The following is a 15,311-nucleotide window of genomic DNA, read 5'->3' as shown; positions in this document are numbered from 1 at the left end:
ACTTGTTATCTGGAGACTTTCAAGTCCATTCAATGTACCTAGAATAACAGCGTTCCAACTTTGTTACCCACAGTAAGAAATATAGTAATTTATATAGCATGCCACTCTTATGTTTATAATGTAGAATTTTTGCAAAGTATTTATCCTTACTACATGTCATATACTGTTTTTTTCATTTCATAAAAAAATGTTCTTCATACCCCAGTAAATTGTGTTCTGCAATTTAAACAAAAGGGAAAAGGAGAGAAAAATGGACATGACATACTATTATGCTGAGAGGTACCAAACATGCAGGGAAAACAAACTGTACCTGAGGCAGGAGACCCAAGCCTTTAGTCCCAGCTTTGCCTAAAAAGCCTTATGACCACATGTTTGCTGTCAAATTAGAATATGTAAATTATGTTTGTTTCCTTACTTCATCACAGGGCAGGCTGAGTGCTTTTTCCACATCCACAGATGTGCTTCTCTATTCTGAGCTATAAACCTGGATGCTTGCTCAGATTTATACTCTAAGATGCATAGCGCACCAGAATAAGACAGAAAAGCAACTCCTGCACACCTTCACCTCCAACACCTCAGTGACCCCTGACAAAGGGAATATTCTTGTGCAGGAAATAGGGTAGTGAGGCAGACACTGACCTGGGAGCAATCTGTCTGGGTTAAAATATAAACATCACCACGTTACTAACCATATTGACCTTGGGCAAGTTACTTAACCTCTCTGGCTAGATTTCCTGATATGAAACCAGGATAATAAATGAACCTGCCTCATAAAATTGTAAGAATTAAATCTGTTACTATACGCTTGCTTGGCACATAACAAGCACTCTATCAGTGTTTGCTATTCTTAAAGCATATCACACCAAACAAAATTTCCACTGCCTAAACCTGAAAGCAGTGGTTTTAGGTGTCCTTAAAAGTTAAGGGAGATCAACCCTGAATATTCACTGGAAGGACTGATGCTGAAGCCAAAGCTCCAGTATTCTGATCATCTGATGTGAATAGATGACTCACTGGAAAAGTCCCTAATGCTGGGAAAGACTGAAGGCAGAAGAAGAGGGTGTCAGAGGATGAGATGGCTGGACAGCATCAACGATGCAATGAACATGAACTTGGGCAAACTCCAGGAGATGGTGAGGGACAGGGAGGTCTGGCATGCTGCAGTCCATGGAGTTGCAAAGAGTCGGACACGACTGGGCGACTGAACAACAACAGAAGTTCCTTCAGTTCGTAGCAAATAACTTGAGCATAATATTTCAGAAAATACAACTGACCTACTGAATACTACTGAATAAGTGATGCTTTAACAAGTAGGTCAATGTTTGTCTCAACGCCAAAGCTTCCATGTAGGAGATGGAAGGCCTACTTGCAAATATGACAGCCCTGCCCATTCCTGCAATCTTCAAATTAAAACAACAATACACATTACCACTAACTACTACCCTTTTAAAGTCATGAGGACTATTTGCTTAGAGCTGAGAAATGCAAAATAAACACATCTTTGCTTAAGCAGAAAAGAATCCTCTTTGTCACTCAAAATTTTCAAAAATCTTTTGCCCTTAAAAAAAAAATTTAAGTGGATTTGTTATCACTCTTTCATGGGATTTTTGAATGGCTCTGAATGGTTCTTCAAAATTGATTGGTATTATTCCTATACAAACATAGAAGTTACAGAAGTTACCGTCAGTGCCACCTACTATCTTACTACAAGTTGAAGGTAGAGCTTCTGGAATATTCACTTGCAGTTTAACAGCCAAATGCCCAAATGGCTGATTCCCCTCTTCTTCCCCCAACTAATAATTTCAGGGCATAAAGTTTAGCTCAAGTCCATTTCCCTTTTTTCTGATGTGATATATTTTACCAAAATCATCAGTATACTTTAATCAATATATTACTTTTAAAATTCTCATATTTCTATAGTTAAAATTATATTACTTTTCTCAATTAAAAAATTCAGGGTATAATTTCAGTACACTACAGTGTATTGAAGAGGACTGGTAAATAATGTCCCCTTGATTTAAAACTGGAAAAAACGAGACTAAAAATTGTGTCAGTATACTTAGTTATTAATCTTAGAATATTTACATTTTCCATTAATCAATAATAATTTCCAGAGAATACAGTGATTTTCAAAAACTACTTATTTAACACATGGGGAGGCTTACTTTCATTAAAAAGAATGAGCAAAAATTTTCAACATAAGTTTAGTTTTCACATCTGGACATTAATTATTGCCTTTTTTCTTTAACCATGGTATGCATTCTTTTTTTAAACCTAGTTTAGTGTCTCAGCAAACACTCTGAGTGAAAACATTACCATCTTTTACAGAGTTTCTCAAGTTTACCCTTTTTCATCATATAGTCCATATTCTTCTTAAAGGACAGGTAAAGGAAAAAAAAAAAAAAAACCTAAAAAAAATTTGTTTTAACACTTAAAAAAGAAAATCCAGAATCTAACCAAAGGAAGTCACAACAAGCATTCTATAATATAAACAGACAGTATCCACATAGTTTATTTCTCACAGTTCTCCTGACAAATGAACATTATTCAAGAACATACTGTATACACAGATAAGAAGAAACATACAAAATGTTTTAAATGATGCACAACAAAATCCAGCAGTATAAAAGAATGCATGTGAACTCTTGCTCACTGCACAGACTAAATTTAATCACTTGTTTAAATAGTAATAAAAATACAATCTTTTATGGATCTTGTGCAGACTACAAAAGAGGGAAATTATTATCATATATATGATTTTTATATTAGGCAGTTTTCTTCAATGAGTTGCACTGACAACTCCAAATACAGAGGCAGAAGGCTGTGTATTTTAAAGAAATTAATATTGTGAATTAGAGACTTTACACAGTTACTACCACTGGCACTTTTCACCATAGTTTGTACACATCACATGATCATCTTATATAACATTACATTTAAAAAATATATCTGAGTGACAATTTTATAACATTCACACACCATGAGCTGGTTAAGGAAGCAATGCCACAGCTGCCTCCTGTAGTGCTTCACTGTTGGTAATAAGGACAGTTCATTCTGGTTAAAAGAAATTAGACATCAATATGGTTAAGCAGCTCCAATTTACTAACGGCCATCAGGGGCCACCACTGGGACAGTGAGTTCTTTTAAAGTGTATATATCCTAGATGCAAACACCATCATTGGTTAAAACTTTGTCTAAAGAAGTCAGTTTCTGTGCTGGAAACTATTTTCACAAAACTGAAAGCTACTAAACTGTTTTAATATAAATACTTTGTCTTCTCATTAGCATATTTATGACCAAGTTCTTTGAAACCTTTGGAATTTACTCTCTCTTTAATATGTGCTCTCGTTTCCATCTCCCCCATTTAAGATCACCACCTAAAAGGCTTTAAGGTGGTGGTGAGAATTTCACCAGGGAAACCCTTCGCTCACCAGGAATGTTCAGCTGCTGAACAGTGATCTAGAGCCACAACGGTGCAGAGCTGGACTTGACGAGAACACTCAGGAAGCTGTCATGCTGTGAGTGTCATTTCAGGGAAAGCAGAGAATCTTTCCAAACTGTGCACATAATTCACAATGATACCATTGCTATGTGTTGAAGAGGACTAGTGTATGATGTTCTCTTCCATGTCATCTGTTTGCTGGAAAGTAGTTTGGGTCAAGGTAATTATAACTGGTGCCCTGGGACACACAGTAGTCTCTGTCTAAGAATGTCTCTGACCGATAAACAGGTTCTAGTTGGTGATCTTCCTTGTGAATGTCTGTTTCATGAAGGCTGCAATGAAAACATACACAAACACATCATTACATGGTACTGCTTGCATTTTGCTGGAGATATTCTCAAATTTCCTCATGGCTCTTCCTGTTTAAATCCATTAATTAAAATCTCTAATGGAAAGTTACTTGAGATGTGGTATGATTAAGGAAAATTTCTTAATTGTCTAGAACAGCAAAGTTTAATGCATTAAATGTGGTGGTTTTCTAAGTAGTTTAAGAAATCAAACTCACTAGTAGCTGAGAAGCTCTTGTCAAAATTTAAGACCTACAGTGAAGGAAACACTTACCAGTCTGAACAAGAATCACAGAAATCCAAAGACATTTCTGGAGGACAATCCTGGCAATGCCACCGAACACCCTGGATAGGTTCTATGCCACAGTTATCACACTAATAAAGATTCAGAGAGAAAAAGTATTAAGCTAAAATCATCTGCAAACCTGGGCATTTGATTATTAGTAGTTACTTCCTTGAAAGGTACCTCAAACCAGTATACAATGACTGTGATTGAGAAGCACTGACGTAATACCATAGTTAAACTATCCAAATATGTTACAGAACTATTTAAAACAGGTTACCATAACTAACATAAATCCAAGTGAACACAAAATTCGCTCTTAACTTTTATCTTACTCAGTTACTTTCCAAAGCCAAGAAGGCTCCTAATAACCAATGCCCACCAAGAAGAAAAGGCAGCTCTTTCTCAGTGTTGTGACATTGTGGGAGCCAAGGTGTGTTCTGTGCAACTTAGAAACCAAAGTAAATGTCATTTCTAGTTTCTCTTATCATCAGGCCAACTAGAGTAGCTGACACACTGGCAAACTAGCCACAGCTGGCTTTTGCAATAGAATTATGAGAAGTAGAGACAGTTTCTTCCTGAAAAGACAAAGTTGTCAATTAGGAAAATCTCTAAGGGGAGAAGCAGGGCCACTGAAAGAGCAAGAGAAGAGAATCACTTAATGCAGTCTGGCTAATGGCCACTCTAGAGGATCAGAGGTACAAGAATTTTATTTTAAATTCATCAGTCACAGCATACATCAGTGTTTTTATGTATACCACTTCCAGTGAATCTGTAGTTCATGGCCTCAATTTTACTTCCTCCAATCCCACCAAGTATAATCAGTTCTAACACTTATGGTGTTCTCAAACCTGTTAATCCTTCTATTTCCATACCCATCAGTCAAGTTCAGGACATTCTCATCTTTTGTCTAAATTAACCAGGAGAATCTCCCAACCAGTCTCTGTTGTTAGCCTTTCTTCCTCTTCATTCTCCATATTAAGGCCAGAGTGATCTTTTTCCCCCCTCTACTTTTTTTTTTCCCAATTACATAAAAAAGCATACAAGAACAAATTATTATTTAAAGATTTTAACAATACTATAGTCAGAGTTACCCTCTGTAAATCCACTGCCTTCCTAAGAGTTATATATTTTAAGAAAATAGAATGATCTTTCCCAAATGTAAATTTCATATTACTCTCTGCTTAAACTTCTTCAAAAGTTCTCCAACACTTAAGGAGAAAATTTGGCAAAATTTCCAAGGCAACTAAAAGTCTCATACTACTCTCCAGTGTGTACTCTAGTCATATGCAACTATTTCACTCATTTAACTTCTCTAAATTACTTATGAGATGAAAACAGAATAAGGGAAGGGAGTCTGTTTATTGCTGAATCCCCTAGCACTTAGCAAAGTGCCTGGAATATAATGGGTTAGGGTCAAAATTTTGTGGAATGAATAAATGTATTTCTACTAGACTCACAAAAAACAGCAGAGATAACTGAATCCGAAAGGGGAAAAGAAAATTCTGATCTATGAACAATAGTAACAACCAAAGAAATAGCTCTGTAGGTGAATGGATGGATAAAGGAAATGATGTTCTCTGTCCTCCACTACACACACACACACACACACACACAGGACTATTATTCAGCCATAAGACAGGAAGAAATCTGTCAAAGCCATTTGTGACAACATGAATAAAACCTAAGGACATGATGCTAAATGAATTAAGTCAGACAAAGAAAGACAAATGCTATATGATCTCACTTAAATGGAGAATAAAAAAAGTTGAATTCAAAGAAGCAGAGAGAATGGAGGTTATTGAGGGTGGGCAGGGGCTGCGGGGCCTGGGGCAGGAGGCAGGGTATGTGTGTAATTGGTCAAAGGGTACAAACTTTCGGTTATGAGTAAGTTCTGCAGATCTAATGTATAGCATGGTGTGTGTGTGTGTATGTGTGTGTGCACAGGTGTGCTCAGTTGTGTCCAACTCTTTGTGACCCTATGGATTGTAGCCCGCCAGGCTCCTCTGTCCATGAGGTTCGTTAGACAAGAATACTGGTACGGGTTGTATAATTATAAACTGGTAAGTGTACAGAGGAAAAGGGTGGAATGTGAATTTATAATGGAGGGACTAGTAAGTGCGTGCTCAGTTGTATCCAACTCTGTGACCTTATAGACTACAGCCCACCAGGCTTCTCTTTTCATGGAATTTTCCAGGCAAGAACACTGGAGTGAGTCGCCATTTCCTCCTCCAAGCAATCTTCCTTACCCAGGGATCAAACCCACGTTTCCTACATTGCAGGGGATTCTTTACCACTGTGTCATTGGGGAAGCCCTTACAGTATGGTATATATAGTTAATAGTATTGCACTGAATACCTGAAATTTGCTATGAGAGCAGATGTTAAGTGTTCTTGTCTCAAAAAAACAAGATAACTATGTGAGGTGAACTTTTTTTTGTATCTGAAACTTTTTTTTACACCTTAAAATATTTACAATTTTTAGTCAGTTACATCTCGGTAAGTTTGGGAATAGCTAGAAAAAAATTTTGCCTCTCATATACTACCTCAAAGTTGCCTACAGCCATACCACCCTGAATGCAGCTGAAAGTGTTAGTCACTCAGTCGTGTCTGGCTCTTTGCAACCCCATGGATTAGGTTGCCATTCCCTCCTCCAGGGGGTCTTCCCAACCCAGGAACCAAACCTGAGTCTCTGGCACTGTAAGGCAGATTCTTTACCATCTGAGCCACCAGAGAACACACCGGATCTCATCTATTACCTCCAAGTATACCTGTATATTTTTCTTCTTTCTACTGAATCATAAATCTCTTGACACCAGTTTAACTGACACACTACTTTGTATAAATGAATAGGACAAGAGCTAAACTTACTTTTATCTGTGTGCTTGAACGTTGTGGAGTTGAAAGCTCTGAAAACCACCTTAAATATCTCTTATCACCCTTTCAAAAATTAAATGAATAGAAAAATTAAGTAGAATTTACCTTGAATCCTACATGCTGCACAAATCCACTTTCAGCTTGCATTTGCTGAAGTTTTTGTTTTTTTAACTTTTTAAACTGTAATAGTTCCTTATATTCAGGTAAATTCCTATACGTGACAGGAATACTTTCTTCATCCTATTGAGGGAAAAAACAAAAAACAAAAACAGTTAGCTTGACAATTAAAACAAATTAGTATGAGAAATACTGATAAAGATTATTTTTCTATTGACAAGGTATTTTTCACATTTAAAGAGACCCTCAACATTTTAGGGCTCATAGGAAATCAGTGGTGGTACGAGTAATATTTTAGACTAATACTTCTGGAGGGCTTCTTAATGCAACAGTAATTCTAAACTGTAGTAGGCAGCTTCATAATGCAAGTACCAGGGAATAAGCATGACTCCCACTTCTGCCATACCACAGACTAATGCAAACCCAACCCCTTCCCAACAAGTTCATGGAGACCTGGAAGACTCCTTATAATCTATTTCTTTCTGATCTGCAGGAAGCTCCTCTTCACCAATCTAACAGATTTTTATGCTTCCTCAGGTAAATATGGCATTTTCTTAAAACAGGCAAAACAATCTCTATTCTGCCTTCTGCTCAGTACTCCAATGATCAAAACAGTACATTTCTCTTAAATGGATGAACTTAAGTTACAAAGATGATTACAAAGAAATGAGTATAAAGAATAGTAAAAACTACACTGTTTTTTATATATTAATTAATTTGAAGCTGACAGATGAAACACTAACTGCTTGCTATTCTCCCAATTTATTTGTGCTCTGCCACCCAGTATCTATTTCTTTCCTTTGCTACCTCATGACTGATCCCATGGTCACTGATTCCCACAATCCTTCTAAAAAGTACCTCCAACTCATTAATCCCATGTTCCATCAATTTCCAATCCTGGACCAGACAACCCCTATACCTCACATTCCTCCTGCTTCTCATGTTAAATATTATTAGTACTATGTTTATATTGTATCAAGGAAAATGATGTTTATACAAAGTATAGCATTTGCCCAATTTTTCAGAATTGGCTAAGATGGTAAATTTTATGTTATGGGTATTTGCCACAATTAAAAATAAAAATTCCAAATGCTTCAGTCATTAAAAAAAAAAAATCTTGCCATCTGCAGCATGAGGGATGGACTTGGGGCAATTAAGTGAAATAAGTCACTTATTTGGAGAAAGACAAATACCATGATTTCACTCATGCAGAATACTAAAAAATAAATACATAAACAAAACCAAAAACACACTCCAGTATAGAGAACAGATTGGTGTCCCTCCCATGGAGGGAAAGTGTGGCAGGGGTGGGAAAAATGGGTAGAGGGGATCAAATGTATGGTGACAGATGGAAACTCAATTATTGGTGGTAAGCACGCTATAATATACGTTAGTTGAGTTAAAATGCTGTACACATGAAACATACAATGTTATAAACCAAACAAATATTTTTTTAAATGTTCACCCACAAACAGATTTCCTAGTTATAATCATTTTAAAGTTACTTAAAGGAGAAAAACTATGACTAATTTTAAGGGGGGCTAAAACAGTATACAGATTCTCTCTCTAGCTCTGCTTTTCTGAAAAGAGAAACTGAAATCTATAAATTTTACAGTAGAGGGTTCATAAATAAACATTTAAATAGCTATATTAAAGTAATCAGAATGGTGTGAACTGGTACTTATTTAAAAATAAACAAAAATCAAACAAAACTTAAATCAAATTCAACCACCTATACTACATTTTACCAATTTCTCAAAATGTATTTCTCGTAAACATCCCACCATCACTCCTCACCTAGCTAAATTTTATTCTTCCTTTAATGATGACCTTGATATTACTTCCTTGGGTCTTTCTCTTAAATTTTCAATCTACATCAAGTCCCTCTAAAATAATTACAATCACACCTATTTTTGAAACACTTTTGTTCATAACTATGCAAGCTGATTTCTAGCAGAGCCTGTTATGTATTAAATATAAGTGAATAGTACTCAACTGAGTAATTATAATATTCACAAAATATAAAATTACACATAAATGTCATATCCTAAGACACAGCAGATAGTAGCTGCTTTTCAAAAGACAATTTAAAAAGCAAACAAATTAAGAATATAGACATTTTATGGTAGTCTGATACAAAAGTATACAGTCAATATTTGATTAATCTAGAAAAAGAACAAATGAGATTTACTTTTATCTGCTGACTTTTCATTAAAATCTCCTTATCCAGTTACCACATACAATCAAAATATTAGGAAAGATACAAAGCAATCTTTATGTCCTTTAAGTGAGGAATCAGAATCACGTTACTTACTAAGAATTTTAGTATAGTAAAGTAAAAAAATATTAACAGCAATAAAAAGGAATCTCTATGAAGGGAAAATAAAACGAAAAGAATTAACCTAAATTAGCATCCAACGGATGACAACACAAAGAGGAATTAATCCTAGAATATTTAAAAAGTGTGATTTGACATTATTTCTATAGTGGGATATATCCTAAGGCAAAAAAAGTGCCACCCAAAAAACCTGTTTTCAGTATCATATTGTTGATGGTGGTGCTGGTATTAAATTCTATAACTACTTGTGACCAGTGTGAGACAAAGAAAGTGAGCATTATGTTGTTATCACTAACAACTGGGATTTTCAGCATGGGAGAAAAATGATACATGTTAAAGATCAATATAGGTAAGTAAAATTCTCATAAGTCCTAAGTTGAATTTTAAATAAAAATATGAATTTATTATATCTTTTCATTTGAACAAATATGTAACATTTCTCAGTTCTGTCCACTGTACAGGCTTAAGTACAATGATCAATCCAAAAGCAAGTAACATCATAGATTAGGATGTGTGTGTGCTTAGTTGCTAAGTCATGTCCAATTCTTTATGACCCCATGGACCATAGCCTGCCAGGCTCCTCTGTTCAGGGGATTTCCAGGCAAGAATCCTGAAGTGGGTTGCCATTTCCTTCTCCAGGAGATCTTCTCGACACAGGGATTGAACCTGAGTCTCCTGCATTGCAGGCAGATTCTTTACCACTGAGCCACCAAGGAAGTCCATAGACTTTTATTCCATTTTATTGGGACAGAGCCTCCAAATACCATTTCTCAATAAAAGAAAACAGAACTAATTTTAGCTCTGAAGCAGGAAATATATAAGATGAGCCTTTAATTTCCTTGCTCCAGCAGACAGTAAGACTATAAAAGACAACTAGAATCTTGTCAAATGATCTCAAAATCCAACTTGAACAGGTTACAACCAACCAATGGGCCAACTTGTACACTAATAAAGACAATAATGTCAATGCACTGAATTTGTCAATGCACATAAATATAAGTCAACAAACTCATAAGAATACAAAAATTTTAAAACCTTATGAGTCATTTTGGAGGCTATTAGAGACCAAACTCATTATTTTAAAAACAAGAAAATAAAGGGGATGATCAAGCAATTATGCTGCCTTTTTTATATGTATCTTAGGATAATCAAAGGTTCGTCTAGTCAAGGCTATGGTTTTTCCTGTGGTCATGTATGGATGTGAGAGTTGGACTGTGAAGAAGGCTGAGCGCCGAAGAATTGATGCTTTTGAACTGTGGTGTTGGAAAAGACTCTTGAGAGTCCCTTGGACTGCAAGGAGATCCAACCAGTCCATTCTGAAGGAGATCAGCCCTGGGATTTCTTTGGAAGGAATGACGCTAAAGGTGAAACTCCAGTACTTTGGCCACCTCATGCAAAGAGTTGACTCACTGGAAAAGAGTCTGATGCTGGGAGGGATTGGGGGCAGGAGGAGAAGGGGACGACAGAGGATGAGATGGCTGGATGGCATCACTGACTCGATGGACGTGAGTATGAGTGAACTCCGGGAGTTGGTGATGGACAGGGAGGCCTGGCGTGCTGTGATTCATGGGGTCGCAAAGAGTCGGACACGACTGAGCGACTGATCTGATCTGATCTGATCTAGGATAACCAAACAGTTGATGGCAGGGTTACTTTACAGACTATTCTATCAAATACATGAAGAATTTTATTATTTTGTAACATCTAATGAGTTAATGGGTCAAAGCAACAATCAATAGCTGCTATGTCAAAAGAAAGAGACAATCAGACTGATGAAAGTATACACGAAGTAGTCCTGCCCACCCTAACAAAAAACAAATCTGAATCTGATTAATTATCTAGATCTATCAACGTATAGGAGATTCAGAAAACAGAGGAATAGGTTACATGACACCAAGGAGATGCAAACAACAAAAGCTACACTGTGGTAAATTCTCTAAGACAAATAACTCAGGTTTTCAACAAAACAAGTATGGGGGGGGGGGGGGGGGGGGCAGGAAGAGGTCTTTTGCAAATTATAATTGGGAAAATGTAAACTAATTGTGTATCTGATTATATAAAGGATTACTTTTTAATAAACATGATAATGACATTTCATAATGTCTGAAAATTGCTGCAAAATAATCCCAGAAAGAAAGTTGGGGTGGGTAGGAAGTATAGATAAAAATAAGATTGCCACAAATTGATAACCATTAAAACTGTATAATGGGTGCATGTGGGTTTATTTTTGAATTAGCTTGAAAGTTTCTTCTTAAGAACATTTTTAAAGCCCAATATAAAACAAGTTTAACTAGTTAATTCAAAAGAAAAGAAAGCAACATTATCTGAAGAACAGGAATAAATAGGAAATCCTGGTGCTCCCATTTTGCATTCTGATCTGTATAATATAAAGACAGATGTGGGGTCGCACAGAGTCAGACACGACTGGGGTGACTCAGCAGCAGCAGCAGGATACAGATACAATATAGATAACTTACTGATGCCTCCTCAACAGCAGTGTTCATATGGCTATGAAAACAGGATCGGTCATCATCTTCATCCATATACACTGGTGGTTCATGGGAAGTCATGAAAGTGGAAGGTTTAAAGAGATGCTTATTAAGGGGGTGTTGCCGTCTGCTTGTTGAAGACTAAGTGAGAAAACAAATTTTTAATTGGGATAGTGGACAATCATTAAAAGAATCAAAAATATAAATGCTACTTCCTGCAAGACTGTCTAATCAAAAGGATAGCACCTCTATCCTTCAGCATACTTTTATGTGGTTGTTTTTTCTGCTACCTGGATTTTTAAAAGCACAAGCAGCCTTAAATAAAAACAAACCAAACCACACCAGCAATTAGAAATATAGGGGGAATATCCACATGGAGTATCGTGGACCACATGCTTGTATTTGTATCACCAACATTTTTCATACTCTTGGCATTCACATGCTGAACTTTTAAAGTCATCTTATAGATAATCAAGGAGGATGAAGTTAGCCAAAGCCAGATATAAAACTATCAAGTAAAATGAAAATTTCCCCAACATGATGAATGTTTGAAAATAGTATCTAATATTGATTGACTGCTTACTCTTCGTCAATGTCACTTAATCCTCAAAACATTCCTATAAAGCAGTTATTATCACCTCTAATTTAAAGGTGAAAAAACAGAGGCACAAGGAGGTGAACTTTTATGTTCAAAGTGCTGCAGCTAGAAAGTAGCAGAACCAAGATTATAAACTAGGTCTATATGGAACAATGGCCTCACTGTGAACCACTATGCAGACTTCCTGTCTTCACTAACAGCATAGCCACGAAGAATACTTCAGCTACATGGAGAACCATTGTTTCATCTCAAAATTCGAACTCTAACCATGGCTAAGAATCATAACTATGACTGGGCCAGATCTCTACAGTCAAAATGCCTATTAAATTCCCAAAGGAGGAAACACATTTAGGCTTCTTTAGTATTCTTTTTGTTAGCATCATCTCGTTTTAGTGGTGAAAACATGAGGTGTACAACACATCTAAAGGTAACCCAGAAATCAGGACAATTAGAGCTATTAGGTTAAATGCTGGTTGTTAAAGTTCCAACATTCTGAAGTTATAGGATGAATTCTACACACCTAAGATAGACAATGCTACAGTGGGGAGAGAAAAATACAAAATATTTTTAAAATATGAAAAATTAAAACAAGCTTCCAAAGTTTGGAAAAGAATAAAAATATTAAAACATAGAGATGTATAGACAATATACTTAATGTAAAATTATATAAAATAGTCAGCTTCAATAAGGAAGGTAACAGCATTAGACACACTCCTTGCTTCTCTTTGTATGAAAGGTGGCAGTTTTTGGGAGGGAAGGTATCAGGATGATTTACAACAAAATGAAAGAAGGACAATTATGTGCTTTTCCCCCCTTCAATTAAAGCAAAAAACTGGCTATAATTTCATGCAGTGCTCTACAATAGCTTTTTCACTGTACAGAGAAGCAAAGAATGGTCGAAGCGGCTTAGGAGCAGAATCAGAAGATCCAAGATTCCCAGACTCGCTAGCTATGTGATTAGGCAATTTACTCAGTGTACTTAGCTTTCTCATCTATAAAAAAGGTTGTAAAACAGGACCTAGCTCAGAGCATTCAACAGTAAGAATAAAAGGTAGCTGTTAATATTAACATGAGTAAAATGAAGGTGATACTACCCACACTTTTAAGAACTGTAGTGAAGATTAAATTGGATTTATACAGCATATGTATAAAACAGAAATTGACTGTATTATTAAAGAATCAAATATCCTAAAAACTTTAACATCACAAAGGCCTTTCTGACATATATTCGATCTAATACCTTTCAAACAGTACTCATTCACATATACTAACATACTCCTAAGAAAACACTGAAGTTCACTTATGCTCAATGTAACAAAATGTTTAGAGTGAGTTTATTTAAAAATAAAATAATGTTGTTCTGAATAACATATATACTTTTACACAGCAACTCTGACTTTGATGATCTTAATCTGAGATCTAAAGTTTACTTCCACCAATTTTCTTTTTACCTTTTTGGAGTATATGTATAAGTTTGGTGTTCTGCCTGGGACTGGAATCCCAGCTTTAGTTAGTTTTATGAAATACTTCTGCACTCGGCTGGCAACCTAAGGAAACATGACAAGCCTTTTAACATAATGAATGACAAGACATTCAGTACCAAAATAGTTTTAAAAATATACATGTATCTTAATGAATAGTAACAACTTAATAGCTACATAAATCTAGAAATAGTTTTAAATTGCCAAAGACACTTGGACGAAAAAAATTGTTAAATTAAATCTGTTTGATTCCTAAGCTAAACACATCTTCAACTTGTGAACATTCGTGTATAAGCATAAAAACGTATCTATTAATATCAATGGGAACGTGAAGGAGAAAGCTGGCAGATATTTTTTTAGAAAGACAACCAGGGAATACTAATTAAGGCATTATCACAAATCTATTAGCATAGTCTAACCCAAAAGCACACAACTGCTGTACTCATCAAATACTAAATTACATTTTTACTTTTTAGTATTTCGTAATGATTCAAAGCAGAACTATCTTGAGTTGTTTCTAAAATCAGTAAACAATGTTATTTTTTAAAACTCCACATACTATAGTATTGTGTAGCTAAATATGAAGGAGCAGATCTGCTGATTTTAGCTGCATTATCCTTCACTTTAAAAAAAAAAAAAAATCAGGGACTTCCCTGGTGGTCCAGTAGTGAAGAATCCACCTGGCAATATAGGGAACATCAGTTCGATCCTTGGTCCAGGAAGGTTCCACATGCTGCAGGGGAACTAGCCTGTGCACCACAACTACTGAGCCTGTATGCTACAGCTTGTGTTTCACAACAAGAAAGCCACTACAATGAGAAGCTCACGCACTGTAGCTAGAGTAACTCCCACTTGCTGCAACTAGAAAAAGCCTGCAGGCAGCTGCAAAGACCCAGCACAGTCTTTTAAATAATTTAAAAAATAAAAAACATGCCAACAATATGGAGCCATCTCCTCAGTTACCTGTTTTGCTGTCCTGTTGCCCAGTTCATCCGCTATCTTCTGCCAGCGTCGAGATTCTACTTCTTCAGGAGGGTATTTCAGGAGTAGCTGTTCAAGCTTTTTCTAAGCCAAACCAAAGACCAAATTTAAGAAAGTTTAATACTGAGTTTCTAAATAAATACATTTGCCTTTCATCTTAAAAACTACAATACTCCCTCCCCAACATTAGGGGTTAGGTCAACTAGAAATCTTCATGGTAGGAAAAGTTTCTAGTAGGAATTTAAAACTTCACAAGGAAAATAAGAATCAAGACTAAACTGATGAAAGACCTTATAAAGATTTTTCTATTCACCTCAGTAAAAAGAAAGCACTCCTCACAAAGGAAATATATTACACAT

The 15,311-nt window shown here is 35.9% G+C and overlaps 1 protein-coding gene across 6 annotated transcripts in view; it reads right to left on the bottom strand.

Annotated features, from left to right (window-relative positions):
• Window positions 1-2,481: 2,481 nt before the first annotated feature.
• ZZZ3 (zinc finger ZZ-type containing 3) overlaps window positions 2,482-15,311 on the bottom strand; it is a 120,600-nt gene continuing 107,770 nt past the window's right edge. For all 6 annotated transcript variants that reach the window (XM_025288421.2, XM_025288420.2, XM_044944832.1 and 3 more), the window contains 6 exons: window positions 14,935-15,036; window positions 13,942-14,037; window positions 11,881-12,033; window positions 7,054-7,188; window positions 4,064-4,164; window positions 2,482-3,774 (listed from right to left, as the gene is read on the bottom strand). In XM_025288421.2, coding sequence (XP_025144206.1) covers window positions 3,630-3,774; window positions 4,064-4,164; window positions 7,054-7,188; window positions 11,881-12,033; window positions 13,942-14,037; window positions 14,935-15,036 — 732 coding nt within the window. In that variant the 3' untranslated portion in view covers window positions 2,482-3,629. The remainder of the gene's footprint in view (window positions 3,775-4,063; window positions 4,165-7,053; window positions 7,189-11,880; window positions 12,034-13,941; window positions 14,038-14,934; window positions 15,037-15,311) is intronic.

This window comes from Bubalus bubalis, chromosome 6 (genome assembly GCF_019923935.1).
Source record: "Bubalus bubalis isolate 160015118507 breed Murrah chromosome 6, NDDB_SH_1, whole genome shotgun sequence".
Taxonomy (NCBI): Eukaryota; Metazoa; Chordata; class Mammalia; order Artiodactyla; family Bovidae; genus Bubalus; species Bubalus bubalis.
Note: the sequence above shows the minus strand (reverse complement) of the source record. Positions and strands in the feature narration are given on the sequence as shown.